Source organism: Nannospalax galili, unplaced genomic scaffold (assembly GCF_000622305.1).
Source record: "Nannospalax galili isolate Female #2095 unplaced genomic scaffold, S.galili_v1.0 scaffold11, whole genome shotgun sequence".
NCBI classification, from domain to species: domain Eukaryota; kingdom Metazoa; phylum Chordata; class Mammalia; order Rodentia; family Spalacidae; genus Nannospalax; species Nannospalax galili.
In genome coordinates, this window is record NW_008330735.1 from 4168994 (window position 1) to 4186327 (window position 17334).

General features: G+C 38.2%; 1 protein-coding gene across 1 annotated transcript in view; it reads right to left on the bottom strand.

The window, feature by feature from the left end:
• Positions 1 to 17334, bottom strand: part of Dcdc1 (doublecortin domain containing 1) — a 469865-nt gene that overhangs the window by 99535 nt on the left and 352996 nt on the right. Inside the window, 1 exon segment of the mRNA XM_008851730.2 lies at positions 5670 to 5821. Within this exon segment, the coding sequence (XP_008849952.2) occupies positions 5670 to 5821 (152 nt within the window).

Below are 17334 nucleotides of genomic sequence, written 5' to 3' on the forward strand. Positions count from 1 at the left end.
CTCTTGCTATTTAATATAAATATTTATGATAATACATTTCTTTCAAAAATACTTTTGCATCCTGCACATTTTCTTTTGGTTCCGTTTTCAGTTATTCACTATTATTTCTTCCATGTTACTAAGTTAAAAATCTCTATATTGCTCAGTAGAGGCCTTTTGATTTATCATTTGAAACCTCATCCATTTGTAAAAACTGTTTCTAGTCTCAAAATATATTACGAGATCACCTTCTTTTCATCTCCTCCACACCATTAGCCTGGTTCAAGATGCAACTTTCAAGGTGGGCTCCTCTAAGAGCACCCTTCCATCAGCATCTGGAGGACAGCTGGGTAGCACATTCTCATACTGTCTCCCTCCCTCCTTCCTTCCTTCCTTCCCCATGAGCATGTGCTTGCTAAGGAACCAGTAGCACCTAAGCCATTTGCCACAGGCTGTAGCTTCTGAGAAAAGCAAAGTCATCCACATGAAGTAAAATTCGGAGACAGACATTTTCTAAAGGTGATACAGGTACTAGTGTCCAAAGAAGGGGGAAGTCATGTTAGGCAGGCAAAACCCCTGGATGATCACAGTAAATATCTCCCTCAAGCACTGGGAGGGTCCAACTGACAAGCCCAAAGATGAATGCACTTGTGATCTGTGATGGCCATGATCTGCCAGTACAGTCCAAGCTATAGCCTTTAGTTTACATAAAAAAACATTCAAAGACATCATAGCATGAATACAATCATATTAACTTATACTTTCCAAACAATTTATAGAATCTTGCAATTTTACTGAAAAACATCTTTTAGATAAATTATAAACAAAATCTCAAGGTTGTGAAGATTAAATATTCTGAAGTGACGGCCTCTAATTATGAAGTGTTAATTTGTGTCTTGATTAAGTAAGTTGCATTTATTTAGGAGAAATGTATCACAAACATTTAAAAACTGAAGAGTAGAGTACTTTTGAGTTTAATGGTCTTCCTTTATATTGTAATATAATATTTTGCCTAATAAACACGCTCACATAGTGGCAAACAACGAGGCTAGCTAAACATGCTCCTAAGTTAGCAAAATTTGAAGTAAAGAAGTTTTGTTTTATTCTGACCTTCATTGAGAACGTCTCATGTGCATGGAAATTAAATTACAAATGGCAAACTACAAAGTGGTTGTTTGAATAAATGCCTACTATTTATGAAAGGAGAAACATGGGCTGCTTTCTGTTACTGTGGCTACTAAGAAAAAACACCAAAGTGACCTAAGGTTTATAGTGAGAGGAGGAGGACTAGGGTGGACTGGGGACAGAGAGCTTCTAAGGAATAAGTTTGGAATCAAGCTTCAAGTACTCTACAGCAAAGGCAGCAGATAATTCAGAAGAAATCAAGTTCACAAAAGATCTAGATGGAGCTGCCTAGGTGGGAAAATTTTCATTAAAAATACTTTCATGAGTTAGAGTACCTGAGTTTGATTCCCAGAACCCACATTAAAAAAAAAAAAAAAAAAAGAAAAAGAAAAAGCCAGGTGTTACGGTACATGCTTATAATCCCAGTGCTGGGGAGGGGGAGGTAGGCAATCCCTGGGGCTCACTGGCCAGTCAGAATGACTAGCAAATTTGATCAGCAAATTCCAGCTAATGAGTGATCCTATCTCAAAAAAAGGTGGAAAATGCTTGAGGATAGAAATCCAAGATTCTTCTGTGTCTTCACTTTTACATTGAAGTTTTGGTGTAAAATTACTGACATTTCTCCTTTTCTTTTGAACCATGGAAAGGAAAGACAAGAAAAATGATTCTCCCTCATGCTTAGTCTGTGAGCTTGTCAATCTATAATATTAGGGTGTGAAACTCAAAGTTTTTTAATATCCTATACATGCTATTTTTCTGAGGAACAACTCTAAGACGTGCGAGCTTAGCCCCTAGCTGGTTTTGGTTCCGATTACAACTTGCTTCTAACAGTGGTTGCCACTGTGGACTTCTGTTGACGTTCACAGAATTACTGCTGCCTTCAAATGAATCACTGCTTTCTAGATAGAATAAGGAAGTCCAAGAGCCTTCTCTCTGAATGTGAGACATCACAGAAACACAACTCACAGAGATGAAAAATTAGCTTCCCATATATCTGAACTGCTGACATTAAATCTTCCTTTTAAGATATTTAATTCTTGGGCCAGTGGGATGGCTTAATGGGTAAAGGTGCTTGCCATCAAGCCCAATAACCCAAGTCCCATCACTGGGACCCACATGGTAGAAGGAGAGAACCAACTCCCACAGGCCTCACAGGAACACCATGGCATTCATTTACCTTCACACACACACACACACACACACACACACACACACACACACACACACACACACACACACACACACACACGCAGCATTTTAAAAAGATCTTTTACTTTTTGTACTCACTTTTTGAAGAGACAGTATCACTCTGTAGCCCTGGCTGGCCTGGTACTAGGCATGTAGCCCAGGATGGTCTCAACTTATTGCATGCTTCCCACTTCAACCTCCCAAGGGCTGGGATTATAGGAGCGCACCACCATGCTTAGCTTCCCATTCAAGGCATTGCTATTTTGTCCTTCATGGAAATAGAGGAATAATGATAATGAAGGACAACACAACATCGATAATTACACTGGTTACAGCTCTGTTTCTCCCCCTCCATTTTCTCGGTTGGAATTCAGATCCTCCCATTCATTTCTTTATTGGCCTTCTCTGTGTTCATGTTATTCTACCGCACAGCTGCATTGTCAGGAGCCTCTCCAGGGGCCCTGGTGCTCCCGTAAATGGATAATTCCACTTGCTTTTCTTTTCCACCCATCTCATAGACAAAGGCAGCATGTGTTGGTCTGGGAGTCAACTCTTAACCAGTGACTTCAGTTCTCAGTCTTGTTGGACCTACCTCTAGTTGTTATTTATAAATAGCTAAGTCCTCAATTTTCTTGCTTGCTTGTTTTCAAGGATGCATTTCTACCCTTTCCTTTCTTCAAACTGGCTTCTGAGTTTACATGCAATTTCAAAAGACTATATATATATAGTCTTTTATATATATGATATATATAATATACATAATTCATAAAGGGTCCCTAGTCTACATATAAATAGATACTTGTGTTGTCCTGGATCTCCGGGTCCTCCTGAAAGATACCTTTTATCTTCTTTTGCCACTAAGAAACATCATTGCTTAGCAGATTAATAAATTTGTACTTTTAATTTTATTCTCTATTACTGGTTCATCCAAATAGAGATATTTTAATTCAGTAAATTAGAAACTTTAAAATAATTATCTTGTATAACATTGCAAAATCTTAATCCTCTTTAAACTCACTATATGTAATTATTTCATTCTTGAATATGAAAATCCATCACTCATGCTTTTAAATATTTAGAAGTGCAATTTCTCAATTCCCAACTTTTTCTTCAAGATGTGAGAAAATAACCCAAGAGTTCATGCCTATGAACTATTTCAGGGACTTTAGAATAAACCAAAAGAATTTATTACTGCTGTTTTGATAAAGCTTTAACATGTTTTAAAACACTGATGTCCTCATGTACATGAAACTCTGTTTGTTAATAAAATATAATTGATTGCCTTTTAGGATGAATAATATTTTAAAATGTTAATAGTGTGGAATGGGCTCTCAGATCAGCTATCACCACTTTTTGCCATTAATGTAGTCTGAGTCACTATGAGATAATTCCATATTGTTCATATTTCTTACATCTTCTGTCATCATTCAATTTTTGAATAGTTCTTTTCATAAAATTAACATTATTACTCAAAATAGTATTTCTTAGGTGGTCTCCCTAGATTTGTTATTTGACTTAATTTTCAGGTGCAATCTTTTCTCATATTGGCTGTGTGAATGAACTGACTCAGTAATTACCCTTGACTGCTCGAACATCAAACCTCTTTCGTAGATTTCTTCTTTCTCCCCACTTTAACCTTTATTCACCAATTCGGCCTCCTTTCTCTGCTCTACTCCCTCTTTAGCCTATACTTTTTAAACTGTAACTTTCATGAAGTCAGGGACCACATTGTCTCCTTCCTTGTGCTCTCTCTAGTACTTAAACATAGTACAAACAATAGACACACAGTAAAATTGGAGATTAGGTCTGGAATAAAACTAATACACCATAGTGTACAAAGAATTCAGTATTCCACAACATGAATGCCACATCTACGAATGCCACATCTCCAAATCAGTTACATGAAGATGGAATTCTAAGGAAATGTGGGTCTTTCAAATGAAGTGGAGGCAACCTGAAGTGAAATGGGTTGTATTTAATTTGAGTTCCCTGCCTGCTAAGTGCTTTGTTCCTCAGACATTTCAAGAAACAGCAGGACCCTGAGACCCAGTCATTTTGGAAGACAGAGTCTATCTGTCTGACTCTAGCTAATTTAATGCCCAAGTTATTTCCCTTCATTCCATAATTAAGGGTCAGAGAATTTGGGATGCAACCTGAGATGTGTGAGGATAAAATAAAGGCATTTTAGATAGGTGAAAAATCTCTAAGTGATAACTAGATAAAAGGCATGCAGGGCAGAAGGAAACTAAGCTTAGATGGAGGATCTGAGATATAAGAATAACTCATACCAAGAAAAATGAAAAATTTAGTATACATGGAAATATACATTGATTGCACACAACAATCTTGTGGATAGGTTTCTGGCAAAAACTTAAATATATGACAATGAAAAAAAATGCCCCATATCGGAAATCATAGGATTGAAGTTAATCATTCTAATGTTTGAGAGAAGACTAAATATATTGATTAATTTTGTATTTTGGTTGTTTTTCTATGCAGGTAGGGGGCTGGAGAGATGGCTCAATGTTTAAGAGCACTGGCTGCTTTTGCAGAGGACCCAGGTTCAAATCTCAGCATTCACATGGCAGTTAACAGCCATCTGTAACTCCAGTTTCGGAGGAAGCTGAAGCTCTCTTTTGTCCTCTGTGGGCATTACGTGACATGGGTGGACTCACATACATGCAGGCAATACACTCATGTAGATAAAATAAAATAATAAATAAAATATATTTTAAAATGTTCAGAGTAATTACAATAACACTATCACCAAGAAGAATGGAAACAGTACAAATTAGAAATCAGTAAATGGAGAAAATGTAATGATAAAAAAAGTCAGTGTAAACAAATGTAATTTGGGGGAGAGGTTTGTAAACAATGGTAGATAGAAAGCAAATAATGATTCAGGTACCTATAATTCTATTAGAAAAGCCCAAATGCTTCAGTGTATAGATAGGACTTCAGACACAGTTCTCTAAATTAGCTATATGTTGGTTATCAAGACACTTCTGAGAATATAAGAGTCAGAAAGTAAAATGTTGGAAAGAAGATATACTAAGCACATAATAACCAAAAAACCTTGGGTGCTTTTATTATCTGACTGAGACTTTCATCAGAAGTGGACAGAGTTTCTGCATAATGATAAAAGTTTGAACTTACTAAGTGAACACTATTTTGAACACACATATGCTGGAGAACTACATTTCAAAATATATAAAGCAAAATTTGAAGGACTACAAGAAGAAATAGATAAATTTGTTTCTATAGTGAAGGACTTAAATACATCTTTCTAGTAAACCACAGAATTAACAAGTATTATTTCTAACATTGCAATTCAAAAGGTGCAGGGACATTTTCAGAAAGTTGGCAAGATGCTAGACCTTGAAGACTTATACTAAGTCCTCTAACCTCATTAAGCTGGCCATTGGGAAGGACTGGCCACATTTAAGTGAGCTTGTTCCATGGAGGATTTTCAACTCTGGAATGTTTCCATTGGCCTGGCTTACTGATCCCTTCATGCTTTATGGCCCACCTAAAACAAAACAGAAGACAAAGGGTACAGCAAGATTAACTCTCATTTCAAATTACACATTTTCACTGAATATCTTCTATGTACAAGGCAAAGACTCAGTTTGAATAAAAAAAAAAAACCTCCAGTAATTTGCTATTTATAAAAACATAAGTAGAAGTAATTTAAAAACAAAAGAATGAATTTTTAAAATCAGGAAGCATGTTTGAATTAAGGCAATGTTTGCAATGTCATAATAAAACCTTGAGGCAAAAGACAAAGTATTATGAGTCATTTATGATAACAGTGACATATGTAACAATACATAAATAAAATGAAAAAAAGATCAAATAACTCCTATAGTTTCAAACACACATACACGCACAAGCACGCATGTACACACACACACACACACACACACACACACACACACGCCCTCCTAATTTCTATAGGAGGAATTATGACATGATCAGCAGATTATAAACTACTAAGCCCTTTTAATTTTGTGTGTGTGTGTGTGTGTGTGTGTGTGTGTGTGTGTGTGATGTGTGTATGTGTGTTTGCAGTACTGAACATTGAACCCAGGGCTTTATGCATGCTAGGCAAATCTCCAACCTGTTATTTTCTTTAAGTAATGAATAAGATCAAGGAAGGGAGGTTCACACCTGTAGCCCATCACACAGGAGGCTGAGGTAGGAGTATCACAAGGCCAGCCTGGGCTGTATAGCAAGACCATGTCTTGAAAAATAACAGTTACTCAATTAAAATATCTGATCATTATTACTAGTAAAATGTAATTATGACTTTATACATGTTACGGCCTGCTTACAGATATCTTTTTAAAATATTTTATTTAGTATTTTTATTTTATATGTATGCATGTATTGCCTGTATGTAGGTAAGTGCACCCATGTCGTGAAATGCCCGCAGAGGACAGAAGAGACTGTCGGATCCCCTGGAACTGCAGTTACAGTCAGTTGTTAGCTGCCATGTGGGTGCTGGGATTTGAATCCGGGTCTTCTGCAAGAACAGTCAGTGTTCTTAACCACTGAGCCATCTCTCCAGCCCACAGATAATGTCTTTTTAACAACCCTAACATCATTTGGAATATTTGTCACATATGAAAAATTTTAAATTTCAATATGCTTTTAGGGTAAAAATCACATATGCACTGTGCAGGCCTGACAACCTGAGTTCTGATCCCCAGAACTCATGTGTGGTGGTTTGAATGAAACATACCCCCCATAGGCTTGGGTATTTGAGTACTTGGTCCCCAGTTGGTGGTGCTGTTTGGGGAGGTCATAGAATCTTTAAGAGGCATAGCCTTTCGGTAGGAATGGTGTCACTGGGAGCCAGCTTTGAGAGTCTGTAGCTCCCCACACTTCCTGTTCACTCTCTCTACTTCTTTGTGTTTGCAGTTGAAGATGAGATCTCTCAGCTTTGGGCTCTTGATGCCATGTCTGCCATTTACTGCCATGCCTCCCTGCCAGGGTGAACTCATCCCTCTGGAACCATGAGCCAAAATTCACTCTTCTGTAGTTGTCTTTGACCATGGTATTCTATCACAGCATCAGAAAAGTAACTAATACACCATGTGAAAACTGGATGTGGTAGCCTGTGTCTTTAATCCTAGCACCCTGTATTAGTCACTTTTCTGTTGCTGTGATAGTAACACTGACCCAAGCAATTTTTAGAAGGAAGAATTTATTTGAGCTTACGGTTCCAGGGGAATTACAGTCCATCATGTCAGGGAGGCACAGTGGCTGGAGGTGGCTGGAGCAGGAGCAGCAGAAGTGAAGCTCTCACATCATCACACAGGCAAAGGAAGCAAGAAAGCGACTGGTGATCTGGCAAGGCTTAAGAACTCTGTAAGCCCACCCCCAGTGACGTGTTTCCTCAGGATAGCCACACCTTCTAAAACCTCCCAAAACAGAGCCTTCATCTGGTGTCAAAATGTCCAAATACTTGGAGCCTATGGGGGACATTTTCATTCAAACCATCACACACCCCTACAGTGAGATGAGAGACAGAGACAGGCTAATCCCCTGGAAGTGGCCTAGCTAGCCTGGAGAATACAGTGCAGTCACAAACAACAAGAGAGACCTGGCTTCAAGGTAGAAGGTAAAGATACACATCCAAGGTGCCCTCTGACTGCTACACATACAACATGGCAATGTATACCCTCACACATGAACATGTACACACACACATACAAAATTTTTTTAATTCATACATATTGTGATAAATGACATGATAAACATATAAAAATGGAAGTTCAAATTTTACAATTTCAGTCATATGATAATTTAAAAACCACAAATATCTTTCTCAAAATGCTATTTTTCCAGTTGGAGAAAAAAATAATATGATTAATAGCTGTTAGATAAGCAATGAAAATTATGTGTATGATTCAATGCAACTTCTACACATAAGATGAATGCATCTCTCAACTCTTAACAGACAAGTTTCTTTAGGCAGCAGATGGTGATTAACACAGAAATCCACAACTCACCAATGCTCAGGGAACAAGAGGCTGCAGAGTAGTCATCCCTGAATAGGACACTTATATCAAATCTTTGCCTCCCAAGGCTCAGGGAACAATGCAAAAGAGGAGGGAGAATGATTATAAGAGCCAGAGGTGATGGGTGACCATAAGGAAACAGAGTTTTCCAGACAGCTGGTCATATACACATACGAACTCACAGCAATGTTGTAATAGCATGCACAAGTCCCATGAAGTTCAAACCAGACAAAATCCCATCATAGACATGGAGAAGTGAGTAAAAAAGAAAAAGTAACTCAAATGGAGGAACTTTTGGAAACTGATGGCTGCTGGGAGGGGGAGATACAGTCTCAACAGGGATGAAACTCTTGGTAAACCAGGCTCCAGTGAATAGACCCACACTGAGACATTTAGGGGATGCAAATTAGACTCTATAAGCTGTATTATATATTGTGTGTGTGTATTAAATTGGGTGAGGGGAAGTAAAGAGAGAGGTAGATAAGGGAGGGGGATCTAAATACCATCAAATTATATTACATGAAAATCACAAAAATACAATAAATAAAAAAGGACATTATGTATATGGAAACTTAATAGGATCCACCTAGAATTACATTTGAAGAAAATTCATAATGTAAAATGCATTTAAGAGCTAAGTTGAGAAGGTAAACTAATAAAGTACTCTACTCAATAATAAGTTATCTTTAAAATACATAAATTGGGGGGCTGGAGAGATGGCTCAGTGGTTAAGAGCACTTGTTGCTCTTGCAGAGGACTCAAGTTCAGTTCCCAGCATCCACATGATGGTTAACAACCATGCATAGCTCCAGTTCCAGGGAATCTGATGCCCTCTTCTAGTCTCTGTGAGCTTTGCACAACATGGGTGCATTTACACCATGGGCAGGCAATATACTCACACACATAAAAAATAATTTTTAATTTAAAAAATACATAAATTCTCCCATATAAGACAGATATAAGGAAATAATAATCAAGTATAACTAAATAATTTTAAACATTCAAACCAATATAATGATTGAAGAAATGTTTTGAAATTAAAATATAGTAAAATCTCTAATTGTTATATAATTGTTTGTGGCTTCTTAAATCCCCAAATTGGTCTCCAATTTATACATCCTTTAGATATTAAATATTAAGTATGGGATATAAAATTACTTTCAAACCAGGTGTGGTGGCATATGCCTTTAATCTCAGCACTTGAGAGCCAGAGGCAGATGAATCTCTTTGAGATCGAAGCCAGCCTGGTCTGTAGAGTGAGCTCTAGGCCAGCTGGGGGTACAGGGAGACCCTGTCTCAAAAAGACTGAAAAATAATTTTTAAAAAAATAAAAAGTAGAACAGCAAGTTTTAGCAAATGTAGATTAACAAAATTTTAAATAACAAAAATGAAATGGAAAATCGAGCTAAAGACTGATATAGAAAAGATAAAAATGAGAGTATAGTATACATCTGCACATTAATGATACAATGTTTCAGATAAAATAGTCTCTGAAATACTCAGCCTTGAAATAGAAATGTAGGAAATCTAAAACATGTTCATACAGATCGTGGAATAAATCATTCCCATGCTGCATAAAACATTCTAAGCCATAAAGATACAGAATTGTTAATATAGTCTATGACAAGGTTGTAAGTTTCATAATATAAAGTTCATCACTAGTAATAGAAGAATACAGCAATCTTACTAATAATTAAGTATATAAAACTCCTAAATCAATACTAACCATAATATTATGGCAAGAGAATAGTCACTATAGCTAATAATACTGATGCTAGAAATAAAATGAAGGACATTTATTTATTTAACATATCATTGAGTGGTGAATGAGAATACAGAGCAGAACACCATCCATAATTGTCTAGCACAGATGATGGTCTTTAAAGCCAGAGAAATTTCTAAGTTCATCTGGCCCCATCAAAACCATTTGTAGTATCTACCTTATGTTCAAGGGCCCGGGTTTCTAACAGCTTACTGAAAACTTAGATCAGAAGCCAAGATGCAGTGGTGTTTCCAATCAGCACGGGACCAGAAGGAATGAAGCACGGTTTCTCAGAAGTCAAGGCAAAGATGGGAGACAGCTTCCATGTTCCATTTCCCCTCTTTTCTCAGTGAACCCATGTACTTATTACCTGAGCAAAGCTTTTTGTGTATATTTTTTTTTTGCATAATGATCCTAAAGTGTTAGCTACATAAACTACCTGAATTACATCTAATTTCCTGAAACAAAGTCTAAAGGGAAAATGCATTCATCCAGACAAGGTATCTAAACTATGAGTATTCTGTAACAACTTGAGAAGGTAGCAAGCTCCTGACTGAAACGAGAGGCATACACATGCTTGACTCATATAGATTTATTTTAGTTTTTGAATAACTGACTATCTCTTGTGCCTGTTTCTTTTAAACCTTCTTTTGCATTGTCAAATTATTCTGGGCCCAGAGGTGGGAAAGCTCAAGTTCTTTCTCCTCACAGCTATTTCTTGATTATTATTCCGCATACTCCCAAATAATGCAGATGTTCTGAAACAGGTATCAACCAACAGTAACAGCTGCCTACAACATCTTCCCCATGAGTTCTTACCACTTCTCCCATAATCCCTCTTCCTGCTTCTTGAAAATGACATCAGTCTTACTTGTTCTCTCCAAGTACATTTCTTCTGCAGCTATTCAATCTGTTTTTAGCATCTAAGTAGACAATTGTCCAATTATCTTAACCACAGTTCATATCAGCCTACCCTCCCATGAATGCAGTTCCAAATGGGTCATTACCTATAATTCCAGTTCCAAAATCTAGTTGCAAGAATAACACCTTTCTACCACCATCCCTTTTTCCTCTAGGTTATGTAACTAAGATACTCTTCTTCATCCATTCTTCAACTGTACCTGATGCTCGAAACCATTGCCTCTCTCATTCTTTCACACTATCCACATTCCTGATGGGGCAGCAATTCCTTTAATGCTCAGCCAAGAGTCACAGTCACTCTCTTGTCTTCATCCTCTTGATATTGGAGCTACCAGTACAACACAGTTGCATGCTTTTGTGTTTGTAACTCCTGTATTCTGGAGATTAGATGCATTTGTGCAACTTTAATAATTTTATCTAGACAGGTGAGAGTTTGTATTGTAATATATTAATTTTACTTTAAAGTTATTTTTATTTGATTAGCTTCATCATTGCTAAAAGGCTTCCCTTTAAAATTAAGTGGTGAAAAGGTTACCTTAGTTATTAATTTTATTTTAAAATAATAAAAAATAGTTGAAAAATATTTGTTAGCTAAAAGAAGCATCAACCTCTACAATCATTTGAAAAATGAAAGAAATTGAGCCAGCTCACAAAGCCTGGCTTGCAAAGAGGTTGCTATGACATGCCAATGTGTGGTACTACATTTTAGTCTCCATTGCCATTGCTATGAGGGACAGTACAAAAGCCACTTACCCCAAACAGGCATCCACACTGTAGAAAGCAACAGGTAAAAAGGGGTGTGTAAATATGTTGATACACTAGGAGTTTGGCTTGTTGATGAAGAGCCCCAAGAAAACAAGACTGGAAAGCACAATTATGGGATATAGAATTATGAGGGGTGAATCTGCTGATATCCATATGGAAAGAGTATTATTTCTTATGTTAATGCTCAACAGAGAATACCTATCACAGAAGAGATTCTCAGTGACCAAGTAGACAGGAGGCCCAGTGTTCATACTAGAATGTTCATTGACCTGATGTAACACTCAACATTGCATTGCAAAGGAGGTGTTAACAGTGAGCCACAAGATTCACTGGTCTAACGTAACACATCATCAACAGAAGTAGCTGGCTTGACAGAATGGAGACATGATCTTGAAATCTGAACTAAAGCTCCAGCTTGTGGAAACAGTGGTAAGTTTGCAACATTATCCTAAAGGATTAGTACACACACACACACACACATACACACACACACACACACACACACACACACACAGGGCAAGGGGACAGACAGATAGACATGGCATATCTGTCATTGTATCTTTAATAACTAGAATTTGGGGTCCAGAAACCAAGATTAGAAGACTAGCTCTTCCTGCCACTACTCCAGTGTCCTGCTTCAAAATTTACTCCCCCGCTCCCCGAGCCTCAGGCTCTGCAGGGTTAGAATACTGACTTCACTTCTGCCCAGGAATACAGAAGTTTCTACCTACGTTGAGAAGCTTTAATGTTACTTGGCCACTTTGCTTCCCCTGTCAGTAGATCAGTAGGCCAATGCAATAGTTAGTCTCTTGACTAGAGAATTACTCTTGATTACCATGAAAACTACATTTTGCTCTGACACTGTGGTAGCGAGGGGCTGAAACCCACGGAACTTAGGGATACCTTAGTGCTTCTGTGCCTAATAAAGAGTGAATGGGCAATTGCAGCAGTGCGAAGAGCAAGGAAATTAAGGGCTTGGCTCTCATAAGTATAGAGTCATCAGTAAAGTAGGCCAGACTAGCCAAAATGTTGGCCAAATTCTATTTAACATGAATGGAGAAAGAGGGTGTAATGCTATCCATTAGAGTCTGAGGACCAATGGAGCACTGAGGATTGGGGGTGGAGCTGCTAATCTTTTGGGGGTCACTTTAGGGCAAAACAACAGATGATAACACTGAAGTAACAGACCGCCACTTCAGTCTTGAGGCAGACTTGAAGGTGCCTTGCTATTCTGTGATGTCTGGACATCATTACAGGTATAAGTAGATCTGAGGGACCTAAGGAGTAGATTGTGCAGGGCTCAATTATGTGCCTTGCCAAACTCACTTGACTTTCTGGCCTTCCTACTCTACAAGCTCAAGAGAGACTCAAGGCCCCCACTGGTCACCTTATTTTCTAGCACTGTCAAATTTCTCATTTGCTTCAAAACAAAGAGGTAGGCTTTGGTACAACCTCCTGATACTCACTAAATCAGGAGCCAGAGTGGGTCCATTTCCCAGGACTGACAAGTCCATCCACTACTTTGTGCTTAGATAAAATATTGCCCCGTGAGACAAGGACTCTAGCTTCCTCTCCAATTCAGTTTGCTTCTCTATCACTGTGATAAACCCAGGGCCAAAGCAATGTGGGGAAGAAAGAGTTTCTGTCATCTTACAACACCATTCATCTCTGAGGGAAGTCCAACAGGAACTCCAGGGAGGAACCTATAGCGGGAACTGACGCAGAGACCAGAGAGGTGCCTGCTTACTAGCGTGTGCCCCCATGCACAGCTTGCTTTCTTACACAACACAGGATTACTTGCCCAAGGGTGGGACCACCTGCAGTGGGCTAGGCCCTTCCACACCTCTCCCTAATCAAGAAAACACCTCGTAGGCCAATATGATAGAGGAAATTCTTTAACTGAGGTTCTTTTTACCCAGATGGGTCAAGTTGACAACCAAAGTCAACCATGACAAATATCACTAGCTAGAAAGGTCTTGAAAGAAGCAAAAAAAATCAGACGAAAGAGATAAACAGTGACTTCTGTGGAAAACTTCAATCAGAACCCGGAAACAAAAAGGGAACCAATAAAAAAATACCTGTCCCTTTATCACCAAGGTACATGAGCTCTACAAGCCTGGATGGAAGGTATACCATGTAAGTTTATGTATAAAACTACAATCAGACAACACACACTCTAGTACTTTATTTTGCCCTTCATTGCTTCAGTGTTTCTGGGTCCCATAAGGAATGAGTGGGCAACTGCAGTAACAAGAGTCTGAGAAGAAGGGATAGGGATAAGATAGATAGATGATAAATAGATGATAGATAGGTAGATAGATAGATAGATAGATAGATAGATAGATAGATAGATGATAGATAGATGATAGATAGAAAGATAGATAGATAGGTGATAGATAGATGATAGATTGATGATGATAGATAGATAGATGATAGATAGATAGATAGATAGATGATGGATAGATAGATTATAGATTAGATAGATGATAGGTAGATAGATAGATAGATAGATAGATAGATAGATAGATAGATGATAGATAGATGATAGATAGGTGATAGGTAGATGATAGATAGCTAGATAATAGATGATTTATAGATAGATAGATGATAGAGATATAGATAGAAGATAGATGATAGAGAGAGATAGATAGATGATAGAAGACAGATAGTAGATAAACAATAGAGATGATAGATAGACAGATAGATGATAGATGATGATAGAAGATAGATGATAGATAGATAGATAGATAGATAGATGATAGATAGGTAGATGATAGATAGATAGATGATAGATAGATAGATAGATAGATAGATAGATAGATGAAGATTGATAGATAGATAATAGAGACATAGATAGAAGATAGATAGATGATGGAGAGATAGATAGATAGATAGATAGATAGATAGATAGATAGATGATAGATAAAAGATAGATGATAGATGATAGATAGATGATAGAAGATAGATAGAAGATAGATAAATAATAGAGATGATAGATAGATGATAGATAGATTGATAGATGATAGATAGATGATAGATGACAGAAGATAGATGATAGATAGATAGATGATAGATAGATAAATAGATAGATGATAGATAGATAGATGATAGATAGATAGATGATAGATAGATAGATAGACCACAGAAATAAAATGAAGAAAGAGGATGTTGGTGCTACCCATTAGAGTCTGAGGACCAATGGGAGCAGTGAGGATTGAGGTGGATTTCTTAATAGTCCTAGGGCACTCCAGCAGATGATTACACTAAAGTTACAGACTGCCACATCCTGCCTTCGGCATTCTTCTTTTACATTTAGTGACATAGTACCGCAGCTCCTAAAAAACTTTAGCATTAGACTGGCAAGATGGCTCAGCAGGTAAAAGTACTTAGTGCCAAGCTTGATGACCTGAGTTCAATCCCTGACAATGAAAACCAACTCCCATAACATGACACTTCCCACAACATACAGACACAGACACAGACACACACACACACACTCAACTTTATCATATAAACTTTACTGTAGGCTGTTGTTTACTAGGAAACTAGAATTAAAACACCTTAAGACCAGGATAGGGGAAATAAGTGAAATTCTCCCCACAGGCTCATGGTTGTATACACAGTGCCCAGATGGTGGTACTGCATGGGAGGTTACAGAACCTTGTGGACATGGGACTAGCTGATAGGTCAATGCAGAATCCCAGAGGAAGGCTGTGAAGGTTGCAGGCTGGGGCTGCTTTCAGTCTAGTTCTCTGCTTTCTATCTGCTGCAATGATGAGATCAGCTACAGGTTCTCGCCACCACAGACAGATCTCTCGCACTGCCACGCCTTGCCCACATGGATAGATAAGTTCTGACACTGTGAGCCAACGCAAACTTCTCCCTCACATTGTTTTTGTCAGGTTTAGTCACAGCAAGGAGAGAAGAATCCAACGCAGAACATTGGTATATGAAAAATGAGGACATGACTATGATTCACCTGCCTGTGTGGTCTGCAAGCTTTCAGAGCTGGTTTGTGGGAGGAATTTCAAAGAATATGGAGCTTCAATCCAGAGAAGCCCTAAAATTCTGAGCTTACTTGGCCATGTTGGTAGGAGCCTAGAAGACCAAATTTTAACAGAAACGTGAATATTCAGAGCACTTCACATGAGATTTCAGAGAGAAACAAAGATTCTACTGATAACTGGTCTAGTGGGTATTTGTGTAACATTCTGACAAAAAAAAAAAAATCTGGTTACACTTTGCCTGTGCCCTAACGATTTGAAAAAAGTTGGATTAATTTTTCTTCAGGGGAGTGGTGTCTGGTAGATTTGCCCCATACCCATTAGCTATGGGGAGCACTAACTGAATTTAGTGGGTTATAAAAGAGGTAAAGTTGAAGGATATGCTGTGGGGGAAAATTTAGAGATGGGAAGTTTAGGGGATATGATCAATTTACAGTCTATACCTGTATGATATTATATATTTGTAATGAACTAATTTATTTTGTGGAGGAAATTTCAAGGCAGCATAACATCCAGGCTGAGTTATGGTTATCATTCACTGCATCTATCCAGGATGACGTTGGCAATGATGAGGGGAAATGCAGCAGCAAGAAAAAGGAGACAATTGTCAAGGAAAGAAGTATGAAGATGGTCAAAGTTGCAGATGGTAGACAAGGAAGATATGGACAAAATCGTTTGTAATTGTTAAAGTGATTAATGCCAGTAGAGAGAAACCAAGCACTTTCCACTGGAAAGACCGAAGGGAGCACAACTGTAAACTCATTGAAGAACTTCCGATGAAAGAGATTACCTAAAAGATAGAGCTGCAGATGTGTCCTCTCAAAGTGTCCAGGGCCCTTCCCCAGCTTTGTAGGCAGGGCCTGCTGCCACTGTGATAAAGAGGGGTAGGCTATCCTTCAAGATGCCAGATGAACTTTGTGTTATAGACAGATGCTGGGTTTGTAGACATGTAGGATAGAAGACCATCAGGGTCACTGAGGCCTGCACCAAGGTTCCTGAAGAAAGCCAGTGTGTAGTAAAGTTGGATTCCCTGGAGATAATCTCTGACAGGCAGAATCACTTCTCCAATGTGTGGAGAAGTGAAAGTGAAGCCCAGCTTCAAGGCAGACACCATGGTGTTGGAGATGCCAGGGATGGGGCATTTCTGCCCCTACAAAGCTGCAGACAATCAGTGAAGTCAGCCTAAGGTATGTTGCCAGTGCCCAGAGGGGCAGGACTGCCCAAGTACATTGGAATTCAGTTGACTACCACAAGCCCTAGATATCAGGAATGGAAGTTCATGATTTGGTGTTTACCTTTGGTTTTGATCTATTTTTTGGTCTGTTTCTTCTATGTTCCCATTCCTCCTTTTTGGAATGAGAATATTTACTCTGTGCTACTGTATACTGGAAATATTTAACTTTTGCTTCTTTTGCTATTTTGAGATTTGACAGACACTCTCAGGTAAGAGATTGCCTTGACATTCAGTAGAGACTTTGAACATCTGGGCAGTGTTGGAACTGTTAATACTATGGGGATCTATGAACTTGGATTGAATGTATCCTGCTTTATGTGATGGCCATGA